The 20,012-nt window shown below is 35.5% G+C and overlaps 1 protein-coding gene across 1 annotated transcript in view; it reads left to right on the forward strand.

Moving 5' to 3' along the window:
* Window positions 1-1,794: 1,794 nt before the first annotated feature.
* The window catches only part of LOC140148648 (uncharacterized), a 95,908-nt gene continuing 77,690 nt past the window's right edge, over window positions 1,795-20,012 (forward strand). Inside the window, 4 exon segments of the mRNA XM_072170680.1 lie at window positions 1,795-3,848; window positions 13,609-13,787; window positions 15,061-15,281; window positions 19,083-19,240. Of these exon segments, the coding sequence (XP_072026781.1) occupies window positions 2,625-3,848; window positions 13,609-13,787; window positions 15,061-15,281; window positions 19,083-19,240 (1,782 nt within the window). The 5' untranslated portion in view covers window positions 1,795-2,624.

Genomic DNA, 20,012 nt, shown 5'->3' on the forward strand with positions numbered 1-20,012 from the left:
AAATCAAAATTATTTGATATCAGAAGGACATTCTTCGTATTCAGAATGCAATTCGATATGTCTGATGTGCTCTAATGTCCCACAATAAATACTGTCCAAAGGTTCATACCCCACCCCTTAATGGCATAATTATAATGGCTCACTTCAATACGGAACAATTCTGATTTTAGACTCTATACCAGTTTCGAAAGCCGAATCACTTGGGAAGTTAAGGTGACTGAAAAGATCAGATGTTAGAATCTATCAATTGCGCACAAATTAATACAAATCAGAGTTTTATGCTTAGCCATAATGCACAATGGGCAAGTGGACTACGGAGAAGTCTAATTTTTAACAAGTTGTCATAAAATTAGCATTTTATCGCGAATTAAAAAAAAAAGAATCAAAATTATTTGATAGGCCTATATCAGTCTAAAAGGACCGGCATTCCTCGTATTCGGAATGCAATTTGTCTGATGTGCTCCCATGGCCCACAAAAATAGGCCTACTGTGCAAACGTAGCTGTTCGATCCCTTAATACAAATACAAAATAAGTCTAGGCCTATAGGGCATAGACCCTGAAAACAGGATCTATGAATGATTATAGGCTACAAAAAAAACACATGTTTTACGGGCGGATGCACTTTTCAAGTAGGGGCGGTCGGTCCGACGGGAGTAAGTTTTTTCTGGACTGACCCTAAAGGCTAAAATATCACCAAAAGTGATCGATAAATAATTTTTTATATATTTTGAAAACGTTTTCTCAACGTTTTTTAGTCAAAATCAATGGGCCTACTGAAAAAAGAGTAAAAAAATAAAATTCTCCCTAACTTGAACACAAAAATCTGGGTTGGTCCCCGGGGGTTGGTCGGGCCCGTAAAACAGTTTTCCGTGGCCTTAGAGAACAAGGAATGGATCATTTTCAAATAATTTTGTGGTGTATAGGCTTATCCTGGTTTATCCTCAGAATCTTATATTTATTTTAAAGGAAAGAAAAAGGGAATTGTTGAACAAAAACTTCTATAAAAGCTATAAAACAATGATATAATTTTTTTTTCCTGTCTCTGTTAGAAGATGAAAACTTTTTGTCTATAGGCTACCCACTTCAAGAGGTCAAAATTAAATTAAAACAAAACAAAACTTTTTTTGGCCCCTGTTCCAATCTGTGTCCCCTCGCCGAAGTATTTCCGAGACTATCTATGCTCTGAAGCAGTATTAAAAGGTCCCGGAATAGAAAAGTTCATAAAGTAGGGTGATTCTGAACTATCGAATGTGAATATCTCATATCGCCCATACGCAAAAGAGACGTTGCAAAGTTGCGATGGTGAATTCCCCGGATGAAAGAAATGACGAACTATAAATTTCACGCCCTATCTACAATGTAAAATATCCATTAAAGTAGACCCAGAAAAGATCTTGCCAATTTAGACGAAATATTTTGTTGCTCCTGATTCAAATCAAGTCAGTTACAAAATATAATGATTGCAATATTGGTTAACTGAAAATGAAAATTTAACTTTCGAGGGCAGATATATTAATTTTGTACAGTTGGCAAATTATAAAACCGAATCACTTGTTTTGGATAATTGATAAAGTAGACCCGATTAAAATGGGAACTTTTGGAATTTTTTGATTGTCGTTATTTGAGAGATGAAGTTATTGACACTGGTTGTTAGATGCTCATGTAAAATTCTGAATACATGATAAATGAGAAGAGATGACAAAAATGCATTTGTACAAATTAATGATTTCATAGTAAATTGTCTATATCAATCCGCAGAAGTGATTCGGTCCTATTTTGCAATCCAAAACAACGAGACAACAGAAATCGGTTGAGAAATGTGAAACAACATGGACGACACTGGCGAATGGTAAAATAAAAGCGAATCGGCCTTAACTCTTTAGTTAGCGCCTTGCTGACTTGGCGCCGCTAATAGGCGTTTGATTTGTGGCAAGAAAAAATCAACCTTCAACAGAACACACCAATATTTTACTGCCTGAGTGGCTTGATTCGGACAAATATTGTCAGAAGAAACCCGGAAGAACAGTCTGCCGGTTCGCATAGGATTTTACATACGCCGAGTTTACACACATGACACACACATTATGAATGGAAGGTGATATCATGCCCTTGCTTTGCCATTATTTGGCTAGCTAGCGCAAGAGAGATTTGTGGCAATTTGTACCTTGTGCTGTACATGTTGTGCCGGAAGAAGGTGACTCACTGTCTACAATTGGTTAATATTAGATTCTTTCAACCAATTTTCAGTTTGGAAAAGTATACGATCAAAGAAAGTTTCTCAATCTCATCGCATCGGTGAAACAATTCATACAACGAGAAAGAGGTGCAATCCACGAATGTTCGTCATGTGTGGTACACTTGGAATAAGCTGCCACAGCCATGGTGAATGTAGCTACAAAGCAAACATTGTGCCCATTTGCCTAAGCAAAAGTGGCACTTGCTCTTACTTGCTGTTTTATTGTAACTTATAAATCAAATCCTCAATAGGAATTAATTCATCAAGACTCAGAGTGTGACTGACACACACTGAACTGTATTGGTTCAGTGTTTGCAGTCAACTAACACTGTTGTTGTTTTGTACAAACGGCATTTTGCAGTTCTCTGCTTGATCCTCTTATAAAATATGAACAGGAAACCTGACAAGGGTCCACATGCACCAAAACAACAACTAGGTAAAAAGGAAGTCATTTCAAATGGAGTGGCATCTACTGAGTCTGAGGAAAGAAATCTTGCATCACCAGACATGCAAGAGGCGTGCTATGGCAGCAAAGGTAAACCAGAGAGTCGGACAGGGAGAACTATTGGGGCAGGGAGTGTACATATTAATGGTCAATCAGCCTCAAATACTTCCACATCACCAAATGTTATCACAGTCAGTCCAAAGGTGACCCACAAGAAAAGCGAGAACATGGTGGGTTCATCCAAGGATTCGGACCATATTACAAGTCACAGCAGAAGGACTAGGCCAAAAAATATAGGCGGTACAGCAGATGCTAGTTTATCCTCAAAGACTAAGGCAATGAGTAAGTCCCATGATACTCATTTGCCAGTAAAGAGAGGTGTGGATAGGAAAGGATTTGAGAAGAAAGTCTTGGAGAAGAAAGGTGCAGAGAAGAAAGATGCACATGTTGATAAGAGAGGTGTGGAAAAGAAACATGCACAACATGGGGAGAAGAAAGATGGACCAGAGAGGAGAAGTACTCCTGGTATGGAGAAGAAAAGTATCCACGGTATGGAGAAGAAGAGTGTGGACAATCAACGGACACCTTCAAAGGAATCAAAGAACTCATCACATGCTATAAAGACAAATGAATCTAGCAACACATCAGATTCAGAAACCCAGACAAATGAAAGAACTTCAAAATTATCTATTGCTGTATCACCATCGAAAACCCTGTCACAAACCAAGACAAATGAATCTAGCAACACATCAGATTCAGAAACCCAGACAAATGAAAGAACTACCACATTGTCTCCTACATTGTCTCCTGTATCGCCAACTGGTGGAGGCAAACGAAGATGCAAGTCAGTTACTATCATGGAACCAAGAGAATTTGCAGATGGTGTTGTGCAGCATAATTTACAAGGTGAAGTTGTTTCAATACCACCACTTTTAATGCACAAAAATCCAAGTTTAGAAAGTGGTCATACCCCTGGAAAGGAACCTGGAGAAGTACCGGTAACACCAGAACATGTTAACGAAGACATTGTTGACGTTGCAGTGGATAAATCATCAGATGGCAGATTTTTGAAGTTTGATTATGAGGTCGGCAGAGGATCCTTCAAGACTGTTTATAAGGGACTTGATACTGAAACTGGTGTAGCTGTTGCTTGGTGCGAATTGCAGGTTAGTAGTAAGCTAGTATTTGGTTTTGTCGGTGTTTATATCCCAAAATTTTTCCATTTTGATATAAAATTGGATCAATTGAGCCCATATTTATTGGTCGAGCTATGAGATTTTAAATATTGGACGAGACATAGTCGAGTCCAATATTTTAAAACACATAGCGAGACCAATAAATATTGAGCGTAAAGCATCCAATTTAATCATTATTTAATATGTGTTGGATCCAATATTTTCACACACTTGGATTCAACAAAACATAATAATGAAGAATATTGGTCTCGGTCACGTCACTATGTCTGTTGTCATGAAGAACGATAATTTCAGTAAGATGTATCGATAATTTATACCCATCATGAAAGACTATTTTAGTATTATTTTGATCTTTTAAAAAATGTCTACCAAATTCTCATATCTGCTAACTTAAAAAAAAGGGAAATATAGGCCTGCTTTGAAATTACTAAGAAATTATTGACGATTACTAAGTTTAAAGGTTGTTATTCCAGTTCTTTTCAGAGAATGCATCCTTGCTTGACTCCTTGAGGCATTTTAATACAAGCCACAAAACCTTGAAAACCCACAACAAATTTAACAATTGAGAGGAGTGGTCAGGTGTGCACACTTCTTTTAAATGCTGAAAATATGTCATAAAACTGTATACAAATTAAGAAAAATAAGTAACTTTTTCTGTATTTTATGGTACTTTTTGTGGTTTTACAAAACTCAAGTCAGATACCTCAACTCCTTTATATTTTTTATATAGGCCTACGTGTAATAATGTGAATATTTTTTTGTAGTCAGGGCAAAGTAGGCCCTATTCTTAGTTGGAGATTTTGGGGTGATTTATGTCAAAATAACATGTATATTGGAAGGATGGAAACTTCAGGGTGCCCGATTATTCGAATCCTATTTTAAAGGAAGGTAACCTGATATATTTGGAAAATAAAATTTAAAAATCAAATTCTTTAAAACTTACGTACATGTATAACATAACATGTTGTCTAGTAAGGACCGTCGATGTTAGGATTTTAAAAAATCGATATATCGGTCACTCATTATCGATAATAATCGATAAATCGATTTTCCTCCCAATTTTAGTGACCTGAAAATTCAAGTCACTAAGCTTCTAAAATTTGAATTAGGCATATGGAAATGTATTAGAAACTTTTAATAGTGGTGAGGTAAAATAACACTTATTGATTCTAGAAGTTTTTACATTTCAAAACACGTCTGTACTGACATAATTGCGGCAGCTAACACACTGCTTACGCCCGATTTTTGGATTTTTTTTTCATTATCGGCAACTCCGATATATCGATTTTCTTCCGAAAGTGATATCGGCGATATTGATATTATTGGATAGCCGATTTTTTTATTATTATCGATTCATTGACGGTCCTTATTGTCTAGAGCTATTAAACATTCATGCAAAAAGAACACATATAAATGTGACAAATTCATGGAATTACTGACATTTATACAGCGTGATACTGGTAGTCTATAGTGTTTATAAATTATTGATAATCATCCTTGACCTTGATATCAAACGAGAGATCATATTTTTCTCATTAACATATTGAAATTATGAGTTCCATATCGGGTTGACAGTTTTGATGATTTCTCCAGAAATATACCGATTTGGAATGCCTAATTTCAGTATGTTATGAGAAAAATATGCACTTTCACCTGATACCAAAATCTGCATTTTGATGGGGTAAAGTGGGGGATGGGCTGTTAATTTAATCAGGTTACCCACCTTTAACAATATTATTGCCTGGCTGCTTTGCATAGTGATCGCTGGAATAGAAAAAAAAAAAGGAAAGTCACATTTGATAAGAACAATTTATTTTAATTCTACGGGGTATGTTTTGTTATAATTTTAATGAAATAAAGTACAAATCACTTGCAAGTATGTTTAGGGAATGTCTCAAGCATAAAAAATTTCAGTTTATTAAAAAAAAAAAAAACATTGTGGCCCAAATTGCACAATTTTTGCAGAAATGTCAGAAATACATGTATACATAAAAATTGAAATTTACATTTTCATCGCATCGGTGAAACAATTCATACAAAATAAAACACTATACATTGCGCAAGATTTAAAACATAATTGGTTAAAAAACAGCATTAATTTTTTTTAAAAGTTAGTAAACCACTACCAGTCCACTCCACAAGTAAACAACCCAATATTAATTATGCCCTCAATTATATTGAAATTTGAACCCCTAATTCCACCCGTCATGAAAATTTACATACAGACGCACTACATTGATAATGGAACATGAAAAGCAAATTTATGGAGAAAAGCAGGGAAGAAATGGGGGAAGGTAAAAATTAAAGAATTAATCAAAAATGCTCAGTTGGCTACAGAAAAATTATTTAATTTGTGTACATCATGGAACATACGCTTTTTGTGTGGCTGTCAAACTGTTGTACGCAGATAACTTTGCAGAGATCGCCAATATGGACACGTAGAGTAGCGTTGTATGCTCGTGTATTAGTATGATTAGTCGCAGAGTAACAAGCGTAGTTGAATTGAATGTTCCACGATGTACACAAATTAAATCATTTTTCTATAATATTCCCAATCATCCTAAATGTAGCAAGAAGAGACCTCTGTAACATGGCTTGATGGACGCTTAGCGCGCATTACTGCACCCCATAGAGGAAAGAGATAAACAGAGAAAGTACCACCGGTCAAAGTCTCCGTGTATTCAATTTAATGCTACCAGTTCTCGCATATTCATGAGGGCCGATTGTTCGATCGTGCCGTGTCAAACAATCACACCAGCGCTGCGTGCCTTCGCGTATAGAGCGTTGCGTGATTACGTGATAGACCATGAAAATACGCGGTAATTGCGTAGCAGTCTCGCCTGTCGCATTTCATGGAATAATCGGCCCTCATTATCGGATGAGGCGGAGACTTTGATTGGTGGTACGCGCTCTGTAGTCCTCTGTGCTGCACCCCCCAACTGAAACTAGTTCTTTTTTAGAAACCATAACCATCCATGGCCAAATTGACTTGTAAAAAACTAACACAAACATACATGCTTGTATGTACTACGGTACAAAATGTACATAACATACCAGAGCATGTTAAATCTTGTTTAATTAATATTGTGTGTTCACCAGGTACCTTTTCACTTCTTTCAAACTTAATGGATATTCATGAGGATTTTATCCACTAAACTATTGATGAAAGAGTTTTTAGGAATGTACATTGTGACTTGTGTGTTTTGTAGTGAGACAGAATAAGATTAGATGGGTTAGGGAACAAACCAAAAGATTGATGATGTCCTATTATAACAAAACTATTTTCGCTTTAAATTAGGCCAAATAAAAAAAAATAAACATGTTTCACGTCCCCTCCGCTTCCTTTTTGAGGTTTCCTCAAATATTTTTTTATTTTCTGAAATTCAGTTATAACTTTTCAAAAAACATGTCTAGGAAGTTGGGATGCTTTCTATAGCCTTGTTAAGATACAAGAATCATTTTAGGAAGGTTTTGTGATCATTAGAGGGGGTGTAACTCTCAGAACAACAAATAAAAAAGGGCCTCCTCCTTTTTCCAGGCATTATTGTACACGCTAAAACAGCTCCAAGTATGGGTATTTACACCAATTTTGCGATAAAAAATAGAAAATAAAAGCCCCTCTTCCTCCTTTTTTTTCAAAAACCGGACGTGAAACATGTTTTATTTTTTACTTGGCCTTAGAGGGAAGGGGTAAAAATACTTGATTATGTTTGTTACAAAACATCGGTCTGAAAAATGTGTCATTATATATTTTTAAGCTTTTCATTTACTACAAAGATAAACTTCTCCATAATTGTGGAGAATATTCACATAGAACTAGCTCTGTTAGCAGACCGCTACACCCCCACCCACAAGCGAAACAAGCTTTATTAATTTGGAGGGCACTTTGTCAGTTCTACACGATTGGTGTGTTACAACTTCACCCTCTCCCTTATTTACTTCACATCGCCCACCCCTACACATGATCCATTTTGCAGGAACTTGACATAAATCTCAGAAGAATGCCATGGCTACTAGTATGAACAGGTATCCCAAACATTTTGAGACAGTGTGACCGACCAGTATGTCCGTTTTGTGAAGGCTGTAAGATTCTGTAGACACACAACAGGGGGTACAAACTTGAACTAATTTTCTGAAGAATATCCATCTTGGGGAATGCTCTACAAAAAATGTACTCACAGCTAGACAGGAAGTCATAGACTGGTGTCAATCAATGACCATCCAATTTACAGGTGTCAAAAGAAAGGATATCCACTGATATCTCTTTGTGTTTCTCAAGTGTGAGGAAGGAAACTTTCAAATACCGTATTAAATAACGAGTAGGTTTGTTTGTTGAACACCAAAAGCAAAGAATAGCCTGAAATTGTTGGTAAAAAATTTACGATTTCAAAAATCATTACTTGTGAAATTGTTTCTAATCTGAGACAAATTTTGCAAGCTATTACTTAGAAAAACATAATTTTTTTCCTTCAAAAAGTGGGGAGCCATAGCCTTCCCCGGCGGCCGGCTCTCCACTTGTTACGGCCCCAGGTCACTGTGTTTATGGGAAAATACATGAGCTTTTACTTATACATTTACATGTACCAGGTGAAGTGGGCGAGGGGCAATCGTGTCACACACCTTGAATGACTAGATTTTTTTGTCTCTGATCCCATTATCCTTTTATCACAAGTTTTGTTTTTACAAATTTATGGCAAGCCAAGATGTGTAACTTTAGATGGCCTATGATTTAAAATATATAGAACTGGGAAAAATGACCTGTTGGCCCATTAAAATAATTTTCTATTTCAATTTTGGTAATGAGCCAGCAAGCAGTGACAAAGCAAGTTTTATCGAAATTTTAACACATGTAGGACATCACAGTTACACATATTGCACAACTTATGAACCGATACTTGTATTGTAAGTAAATTGCGTAATTTGAAGTTTGCACTTTGGTCAAATCAATTTCTACACACATTGGGGCTGGAAATGCCGATTGATAAACCCTGAATCCTTTTTAATTTTAGAAACGTTGCCTGACTGCAAGGTGTGTGACCTGTAAAATAGGAAATAATTATTGAATCAACTATTGATACAATGACAATTTTTTTGTTTATGGAGATATCTGATCTTGCTAGTTCTTGCTGCAAGCTCAAGAAGTCTAGCTTCGGATTTGCTCACCGATAGCTTCACATGCTGTAGAAATCTAGTAGTAGAAATTGATAAAGCATGACACCGTGTAAAGCAGTGAAAGTTTGGAAGAAAATACTGATCACAATGGTGATCACATCAATCAAAAATGTTAAAAATTGCACTGCAACACAATTTTAGTCTTTTTAGACTGTTCAAAATAGGCAACCTTTGCTTTAAGGGGGTACTACACCCCTGTGGTAAATTTGTGACTATTTTTGCATTTTTCTCAAAAAATAATAACACACTGGTAACAAAAGTAATGTATTTTATTGGGGCAAGGGTTCCAATTACTACACTGAAATTTCAGTGACTCAAGACAAGCGGTTCAGTATATATGATCGGAAATGAGGTACACCCTAGCGGTACCTTATTTCTTATCATAAATAAAGAACCGCTTGTCTTGGGTCACTGAAATTCCAGTGTAGTAATTGGATTCCTTGCCCCTATCATACATAACTTTTGTTACCAGTGTGTTATTAGTTTTTGAGAAAAATGCAAAAATAGACACACATTTATCGAGGGGTGTAGTACCCCCTTAAAAGATACAGATGACTTTGTCAAAATAACTACGGTAATACCTGAATGTTGTAGGCCTAAATTCATTGCATATTGTAGATTGTACTGTGGAAAGAATGTAAAAACCTGTTATAAAATTATATAATACCTTCATATTTGTAGTGTTGGGTCATGAACTGTGAATTTGAAAATACAAGGAATGCTTGGTCAGTGTGCAGTTCAGGCCATGCAATCCCAGCATGCAAAAATTATGTTAGTGTGATCTGCAAATCCCACAAAGCAAAGCATTCTTGGCATTGTTTAACTGCCCAATTTACTTTTAAGGTGGTATTGGATGCATTTTCTAGAAATTAGAAAATGCTTTGAGCATGTTTTAAACAGATTAATTGAGTAGGGTAAAGTACACTGATCAATATGCCTTTTGTTTAGACAAATCGGGACATACGGTTTCCATAATACATCAATTTATATTTTCTTTGTATCCTATTGTTTTGTCAATAATCAATGTAGTTAATGAGCTAAAATGACTGCAAAGGCTCATGAATATGTAATTTTAGCCAATATTCTGCTAAAAATCAATGCATAAATGTTCAGGGTACTTTTATTTTACATAATTTTGCCCTGAAACTTGGTCAAAGTGTTTCTAATATGTCCTAATGTATTATATAGTGAAGCCGCCCTCTAATTTGCATATTTGCATAATTAATGAGCTAATTTGCATAAATGCTAATTAATTATGCAAATATGCAAATTAGGGGGCGGCTTCACTATATAATACATTAGAACATATTAGAAACACTTTGACCAAGTTTCAGGGCAAAAGTATGCAAAATAAAAGTACCCTGAACTGGATTTTTAGCAAAATATTGGCAAAATTATATGTTAATGAGCTTCTCCAGTCATTTTAGCTCATTAACTTTATTGATTATTGATAAAAACAATGTGATACAAAGAAAATATAAATTGATATATTTTGAAAACCGTATGTCCGATTGACTCAAACAAAAGGCATATTGATCAGTGTACTTTTGCTCTACTCAATTAATCTGTTTAAAACATGCTTAGAGCACTTTTATAATGCCTCCATAACCACCTTAATAGCTGTAATTTTCTCAGAGCATTATTTTCTTCTTGTGCCTAGCTTTGTACTTCCAAGGCTCTTTCTGAAAAGTACCAATAATTCCTACCAGGTACAAACAAATGTGTTGCCTGCAAAGATGAAGCCAAAATGACCTCATGTCCAGTGACTCCGCTCAATTTGCTCCATTCAAGTGACAATACAAGTACTACAGTACTGTAAGCTAAAGAAAGATGCCATGATGTTAATTGTTATGATATGAAGTACCGGGGGGTAGTCAGTTTTGACCCAGTGCATTCAAAGGACATGATGACCAGCAAGTACCAATTTTAAGCAAAACTTGCCTGCATTTTCATTGAAAAAAATGAATGGGGTGGGTGTATAGTACTAACAATACAAAGACATTGTATTTAGTATTGATAAAATGTCTATAAATTCCAAATTATGACCTGCACCTCTTTGTTTTGTTGCTATTCTTATCAAGTATAATGTTACCTACTTACTACATGTCTGTATGGCAGTAAATTTCCCCTTGCTATACAAGCATTAAGCAGTCATACTTTTACAAGGAATCAATATTTTACATTATGACCCTTCAATAAAATTGATCATGTGAAACTGGTAAAAGGGATTTAAGGTCTTAAACATGTTAATGGTAGAAGGTTATTTAGAAAAGTAGCTTTCCTGTGGGCATTGTGACACCAATCTTTACTTCAAGCATAGGCATTTATGTCCTTCCATCTTCTCTAGTCCTTCAAAAACAAGCCTAAGAATACCAAGGACTAAAGTACCCACCATTCAAAATGTCCCAAAGCAGACTTAGCTCCATTGAAGGAAAGCCAAATTGATTAATTAAAGCAAATCAACATTTTAACCTTGCTCATGTACAAAAACTAGCGTAGCGTGCATGTATGACTGATCAATGTGGTGGACACTGGTGGTTGTTTTGTAAGTGATTATTAAAATGTCCATGAAATTTCAGAAAAGTCATGTTATTTCTGCTTGTCACAAACATTTACAAATATGGAACATTACACATGGGGTTAGAACATATACATGTATGTAGGTGTGTTTGTGTGGGAAGGGGGGTGCTACAAGTATGTACTTGCTGAAACATATTTTATGCTAGGCCTACATAAAATACAGTCATGCATATATTTAAAGTTTCAAACAACTGTAGTGTAATGAAAAAAAATCCCAAAACAACAAAACCAAGCACATGCTTAAAATGCACATGAAAAAAATAGCAACTTTCTACAATGTATGTATTTTATACAGTAATGTGAAGTATGAAAATTACATCAGCCAAACTCACTCCTCAATATCGAATGAAATGTTTTCCAAAAATATGGCAATATTTTGGGTTACATGCTGGAAACTGAGGCTGGAAATATGCAATTTTAGAGGCCAAAAAGCATATCTCAAATATCTCAATTTTTCAAAATCCGCAAATAAATGAGATTTCCCAATTGTCATTTTTTTTAGAGTGGGGAAAAATGTGATTTGTGCTGTTATTTGTACTGTAGCATGCCTTTACATTGGCTTTGGAAGATTTTCAACATAGGGGGAGGCTGGCCAAACAAAAAAATTTGGTGAGCCATCCAGGAGGTGCTCGAGGGGGCAGGAAATTTGGTGAAAAATAGGTCAAAAACACCCATTTTTTTTTTGTTATCTGGTCACAATATCCTTACATCAGCGGGGGGAACTGATCCCCAGCAAGCCCCCTCCCCCGGTTCCTTAGCCTATACTTTTTATATTCCTATTTAGCACTTGGCACACTGCATTTGTACATGTGCTATGTATGTAGCCTGTAATATGAAGCAGATTCTTCTACGTTCACGATCTGTTGATGGAACATGGCCAATGTGAAGAGGATAAAATTACCAATAAGTGAGGAGCTTGTCACATTCATTTCACATGCTCTAACAGTCTAATGCTCATTTTCCCTTGGAGTTTTCTATTTTGTATTAGAAACTAAATCATGAGGAAAATGGAAGAAACTAGTTTTGGTTTGTAAAAGTTACAAATAAATTACAAGTTACAAATAGAAAATGTTTAAAAAAAGATAAATAGAAAGAGAAGCCGTAGTAAAAGTTCTAAAGAATAGATTGTTGACATTGTAAGGTCAATATTCTAAAGCTTGATTGATTGATTGGTATTTTTAGTTTGTTTGTGTTCAAGCACAAGGTTTTTCAGTGGATTTGAAGAACTCCTGAACCTATTTGGAACTCTCTGATCATTCATAGTTATGGTACTTTAAGAAAAAAAAATAGATATGAAAAAATTGCAATTTGTCATATTCAAACTTAACTTGTGTAACTACCTCTTCATCTATCACATACTATTAATGCATGGAAAACACAAGTGTATATATATATATGTCAGTAATTCCAAATTGTGTCACCTTCCTTTAAATGGACATACCGGTTTTTGTATCTCGAAATGCCAAGACCCCTGCATAATGCTGGTTGAAGTACTTAGCTGCAGGCCTTGCCGCTTGAGGCGAGCAATCGCTCTCGCCTCGCCACTGCTCGCCCAAACTCAATTTCTAGTGAGCGATTTTCCACTTGCGATACATGTAGACACTAACAATTGCTCTACTGCAAATCACCCAAAAATGAATCCAATTTACTCGGTACTTTAAATAATTGATTGTAAATTAGCCTTTCACAATCGCTGAAAATGAAAGCCCAAATGGCCCGCAAAATTTGTGGCAATTTGCTCACTTTTTTGTGGGGTTCATAGGTTAAAATCAGTGGCCCAAATTTGGGCTCACAAAAATTTGTGAGAGCCCTCAAACATCTAAGATCAAGGGCCCAAATGGCCCTCAGAAATTCTGGCATATTTCAAGGCCTGTCAGTAAGCCTTTGGTGTTTGTTAAATTTAAAAGTAAACTTTTTTGTGTGTTCAAGCAACCCACTAATCCCTTGAATGTTTGTTTTAAATTTCATTTGTTTGCAGGATAAAAAGCTCAGCAAAACCGAGAGATATAGATTCAAAGAGGAAGCTGAAATGTTGAAAGGACTAAGCCATCCAAATATAGTCAGTTTCTATGACTACTGGGAAGCAACGGCTCCAAGATCTGGTCGTAAACACATTGTACTAGTGACGGAACTGATGACATCGGGAACCCTTAAGACGTAAGTTACAATATCATCAATGTAGTAAACAAGAAATCCATTAAAAACTAAAAATAAAACAATGGTGCAACCAAAAAAACAACAACTTGCAGTTATCGGATTGGATGGATTCTATTTTCAGTTGGTATTTTAAAATACGTATATATATATAAAAATAAAACACACGCTCACACACGCCCCCATACACCCTCGATGTGGATCCACCAGCAAATTTGGACATTGATAAACAACTTTCACAATCTAATGCAAACATACAGAGTTTTAGTTTTATTGCAGCCATTATATTATGTCTTTTTAGAGCTATCTGGAACCACAGATTATATAATCTGTGCTGGAACTTATGAATGTCTGCGCCTTTCCTGCGCATCTGCTTTTATACATATTTCTGATGGGTGTGCCAGTGTTTACAATGACACACCTGTATGCATTTACATGTATGCAAACAAACCTTGTAAAACCTTTATGAAATGATCCAAGATATACATACTCAAGATCCCTTGTTTTGCGTTTACAAATTCTAAATTAGGGTTTAATTTGTTGAAGGCTTCTGTGGTTACTCAATGTACATTTACTGGTCATCAAAAAGTGCATTAAATATAGTGCCATAATTTAATTAACATTTCTGTTAAAACAGCTAGGCCTGAAAAAGTGCAAATGAATTTGTCACACATGGACAAACAGGGGCACTGCAGTTATGTTTCCCGTCACAATTTAAATCATTTAAGTGTTTGGTTGTTAATTAATGATTGGCAATTGCTAATTACTTTAAGTTTGTAACCATTGACCATGTATTTCCAATGTTTTTGATGATGAAGGCCGGGCAAAGATACATGTATGCATGTTTGGTTCTGTTTTTTTGACCGACTGTAACCGACTGACCCCTCCCCCATTCCCATAATGGTGACCAAGTTCAACGCATAAAAAGTTTTCTTTAAAAATATTTTGCCAACTGACTAAATGACCTTCCTAAAACTTATTGTTATTATCGATAAAGTTAGCACTGGTTTAGGGCATCGTGATCCGTGGAACTGTGGTAGTTCTGTGACGATAAAGTTTATAGTGAAAAAAAAACCCCAAAAGATATTGGACTGCCTGACTCCAGCCCCACTTTTAGTTGAAATGGGAATCTGATATATATTTTGGAGAAATGTTGACACAATACTGACAATAGGATGGTGCAGCATGAAGTGAGTTTTAGCATGTTAAGCGTTTGAAATTGCTTGGTTTTAACAATGTAATGGTCATGTTTCTTTTTGGATGATTTTATTAAAAGGTATCTGAAACGTTTTGAAGGGGTCAAGATGAAAGTACTACGAAACTGGTGTCGGCAAATCCTGAAAGGTCTTCACTTTCTCCACACAAGACAACCTCCCATCATTCACCGTGATCTCAAATGCGACAACATATTCATCACGGGGACGTCCGGGTCTGTCAAGATCGGGGACCTGGGTCTGGCTACGTTGAAGAAGAGCTCCTTCGCCAAGAGTGTAATAGGTAAGACTGCATAAGCCATCATTAGATATCCATTATTATTGTGCCTTGATCAATAATAAAAGAATCTTAATGAATGATTTATGGAGTATAATTGCTGATGACTATTATACTTTGTTTCATTTTGGATAAGAATTCAATGTATATTTAGGAGTAAGTGGTACTCGAACTTGAGTGTTTAGCCAAATTGATTGACATTTGGCTGAACAGAGCTAATTTGCTGAAAACTGAAGTACACATTGAAATGAAACAAGATGAGACAAAGTGCATAATTATAATGTGTGTTGTACTTGTAACCATTTGAACGATCCTTCATGATTTGAAACTTCATTTATTTCCTATTCGTTATGTTCAAGAAACTTGAAGCTATGGAGATATAATTAATTTTTTTATTTGTAACTTCAAATGATATCGGAATGCAAGTTGAGAAGGTGAAGAGTGGTCATCGTGATAATAAACTTGTTTTGATACCGTCTGCTAATTCCCATTTAATTACACCTGGAATTCACATCAAAATACTTGGACAGAAGTAGCAGCTTTTGAAATGCCATTGCCCATGAGATAGTTGGAACTTCTGGGGACCTGATTAGAAATTGTATTTTCCCCTCTATTATAAACTAATGTGTTTAGAATTTCCATTGAAAGTTATACTGTTTAAATTATACAATGTATTCAAATCACATTCACCTAGCTAGGATTGTCCTAAATTGGATTTCTTTCAATCATTTCTTGGAATCTCGCCCCAAGAAGTGGGCCAACATATACTGCATGTAGGTCATAGAATATTGAAGCAGAACTTTTTTTTTGTAATGTTGTATCACCATAAATCATGTGGCGTGTTGCTGTTTAGTATTTTTGTCATGAAATGTAAAAAAGCTATTCCTATTGGCAGGTTATAAGCTATTCCAAGCCCAAATATGATTGCTGATTTGAAGGAGGGTAAGTGAGTCATACAAACCAGGAATTATTTTCCTTGCACCAACACACGCTAGAAATGAAATAATAGTAATTATTTAAGTATCAGAGATGAATTTATCCCTTTAATAAATATTTACATGCGATGACTACAGATAACATTTAATGAATTTTGACTTGTAATAAAAATATACAAATCATTGTGATATGATTATAAAGTGGGTGATAAACCTACACAATTACAAGTCTGCACCACTTGGCTCATAATAATGCGTCATATAGATGACCCACAGTGTTTTGACTGATACTTAATCACTAATTGATTTAGAGATAAGATAAACCGACAAGATGTAATCGCAGGCATTTTAAAGATGCAGCGGTGTCAAGGATGGATTGACATCAAAGTTAGGATTGGATGATATTATTACATGTATAATAATATTGTTTTGTTTGAGTAAGCATAGAATGCGGCATTTAAATGTTATCCTTTCATGATTTCATCACTATTATTAGATTTATAGATGACTTTGATAATACAGAAATCATGAACACATTATAAACCACCATCAATCATCGGATTTTCAGTCATCACATCTGCACATCAGTTTTATTAGCTGTGATGTAACTGAGCGCTTAGAATATCTTCTCTCTCTTGTCAAACCCACCCTTTAATTTGAAACTGTGGTGATATGATGGCGCATGAATCAGACAAAACACAATAATGTATTGTACCTAAACTATGAGGCAGTATGAGTTTGATGGCAAGCTAAGTTAATGACCACTATGTTAGTCAGTAATGCAGTTAACTCATAAACATCTTGCAGCAATTTATACTTAGGCTTAAACTTTGACCGATAGGAGGAAAGATATTTGTAGTTCACGTTAGTCAGGATAAGTCACAGACAGTTGCATCTTCCCTTGAGTTTGCTAATCAAATATAGTTTTTGTGTCTCGTAGAATAAAACATGGTAAAAATAATCATGCAGCGTGAGATTTGAATGGGTAACAGACCTTACCTGATATCAAATTAGAGCCGTTACCTAGTGGTCACAAGTCCGTAGCATGATATGTAATTAAGTTTATTATATGAGATGCAATCTATTTTAATCGGTATAGTGTGTTGGGCAGGTGATTATAAGACCTGGTTGAATATGACCTCATAAATCTTTCTGTAGTTGCCATGTGTTTGGTTTATGGAAATTGTCAAGGCTACGTAGTAGTTATTGAAGCCGAAAATGAAATTTAAATTGTCCGTCATCGGGTAACGCTTTTGTACATCATGTGAAGTGCGATGCAATACCATTATTGCTATTGGAAGTGTGAAAACGATGGTTATTCACTGTTTGAATACAATTTATAGAAGGTCGCATGTCATGAGGTGGTCCATTTTGTGTTACATGGTCAAAATGGTCAAAAAAATTATTTTTTAATATGTTATAGATATTGTAAAACTGCAACATCTCATACCATTTTTACCTCAAAAATGTTTATCGTTTTGGTGTAATTGCCTAATTAACAACTAATTAGCCCATAGGCCGCAATGTAAATCAAAATTTTCAAATGCGTTTTTCTCAAATTGGACCTAATTCACATAAAATATCCCACAACAAATGTCTGAAGTTGGATTTTGTCCAATGTGCTAGGATATGTTCACAACATAGTGATGCATCAGTCTCACCCTTCAAAAAAAATTATGCAATCGCATTCACGATATACAGGGTGCGCCAAAAAAAGTTGATATTTTTAAATTAAAATTTAATAAATCATTCATATTTTCCTAACACTACTTCCTACCATTTTTATAATGCAAAAATTAGTTTCCTTGTGCAATTTCCTTTCAGAAAATACATACATTTATCATGATACAGTGAATATTAAAGGAGATATGGACCTTTGCAGTTTTTGCACGTGATTGCATTGACTTCTGTGCATTTAGAGGCAACCCGTGGTACAAAATGTAATGAGAAACTAATATGGAATATGAAATTGATCAATTTTGAAGTCAATCTTGTTTCTTTGAGTAATTGGCTCTAAAATGAGACATTAAAAAGCTCAATATGACAGGGAGTTATGAAGATACAATAATTTATTCAAACCAACAGTATGGAAATCTTACATTTTCCTATGCTAATACATTACTCCTCACCCACCTGCTCCTCACCCACCTGCTCCTCCACCCCGTCAATTTTCAATTCCAGCTGATGCCATTTATTTAGTTTGACTCACTTTTCAGTACTAGTTTACACAGTTTTAGCCCTGTTCTTTAGCTTTAAAATGAGACCCAAAGCAGCTCAATAGGACAAGGGGTTGGTTCACTATGACATTTTTCATTCACCTACATTCGAAAAATTGTAACACCTCCACCTTTTTTGGGGTACCAACTTGTGACATGCGACCAGAAGGAAAGAACATATCAGTTTAATTATGGAATAAAATGTTAATTTGCAGAATTTTAGTTGTGAATTTTGTCTTAAAATTTAAGGTACTAAAGTATTATTTATTTAGAAATCTTTGTTTATGGTGCTTGTTTTCCTTTCGATTTTAATTTCTGTTTTGTGTGTGACTTTTTATAATGGATTTTTTTGTGTTTTCTGCAAACAAAATTGTATTTTTTCTCTCATTCCCAGGTACAGGTCGCATGTGATACGCAGTCACGCTCATCACAAAAGTAGGAAATTTCTGTTTTTGCTTTCTGGTATGATACTAACAGCCCATGTTGTGTTCCTAGTTTGCAGGGGGTTGTAGCTTCTTTGATGGACGCAAGGATTAACCAAGATGTTTTTTGCTCACCGTCAATTTTTTGCTTGGCGGTCTTTTTCCCCCACAGGTTGTTACTTCTCTTCACAGCCAGTGAACTCTCAAAGCGAAATTGGGTATTTTGTATTTAAGGTACTCCGGAATTTATGGCACCTGAGATGTATGAAGAACACTATGACGAGTCTGTGGATGTCTACGCTTTCGGAATGTGCATGCTGGAGATGGCCACATCTGAGTATCCATATGCAGAATGTCACAATGCTGCGCAGATTTACAAAAGAGTCACAACGGTAAGTTACTTTTTCAAATGTATAATTTTTAATAGTAGAAAAAAAAGATGTTTTGGTGTTTGCCTTCATCTGTGCACAGTAACATCAGCTGAAAACTCCCAAAGATAGCACAGTTTGACAAGTATTGACTGCATTCAGTTGAAACTCAGTGTTGCCACAAAATTTCGCCTAAATTTTTACAAGTCATTTGGAAAATCTTCAAAAGTCACCCAAATTGGGCTACCAAATCACAGGTTTGGCAACCATGCTGAAATGCATCCATTATTATAGTGCTCATGGAACTGGAATCACTGCATGGAAGAGAAGGCAAAAAGCCACAAAGGAGTAGCCTGTGTAGTATCGCATGTTGAATAGGGTCAGTGTATTCCTCTTTACTCCCGCAGACAATCTTTCCCACAAATATGTTCCTTGAAATTCACAACGTACATGTACGTACGTTGTACCAAGACACACATACTCATGCATGCGATTTGATGCAAATAAAACAAGCTGGTGTCTTTACTAGTTTACAAAGTCCTGTTATCATTGTGTTAGCTCAAATTGTCAAATCATTTTGGAAGGAAGAATTTTTCACTTGTTTTGGCTTATCTTAAATAATTCAGGTACATGTAGTCTCTTTCTTTGCATGTCCTCTCTGTTCTTGCATTTGTCGGCTTGGAAACAGACAGACAATATACATACTAATTCAATAAATGTAACTCTGAATAAGTCAACTCATTGATTTTCTCTTAACACAAACAGTATAAGTGCCCTTATAAAACTAATTTTATTA

The sequence above is a fragment of the Amphiura filiformis genome, chromosome 3 (genome assembly GCF_039555335.1).
Source record: "Amphiura filiformis chromosome 3, Afil_fr2py, whole genome shotgun sequence".
Lineage (NCBI taxonomy): Eukaryota > Metazoa > Echinodermata > Ophiuroidea > Amphilepidida > Amphiuridae > Amphiura > Amphiura filiformis.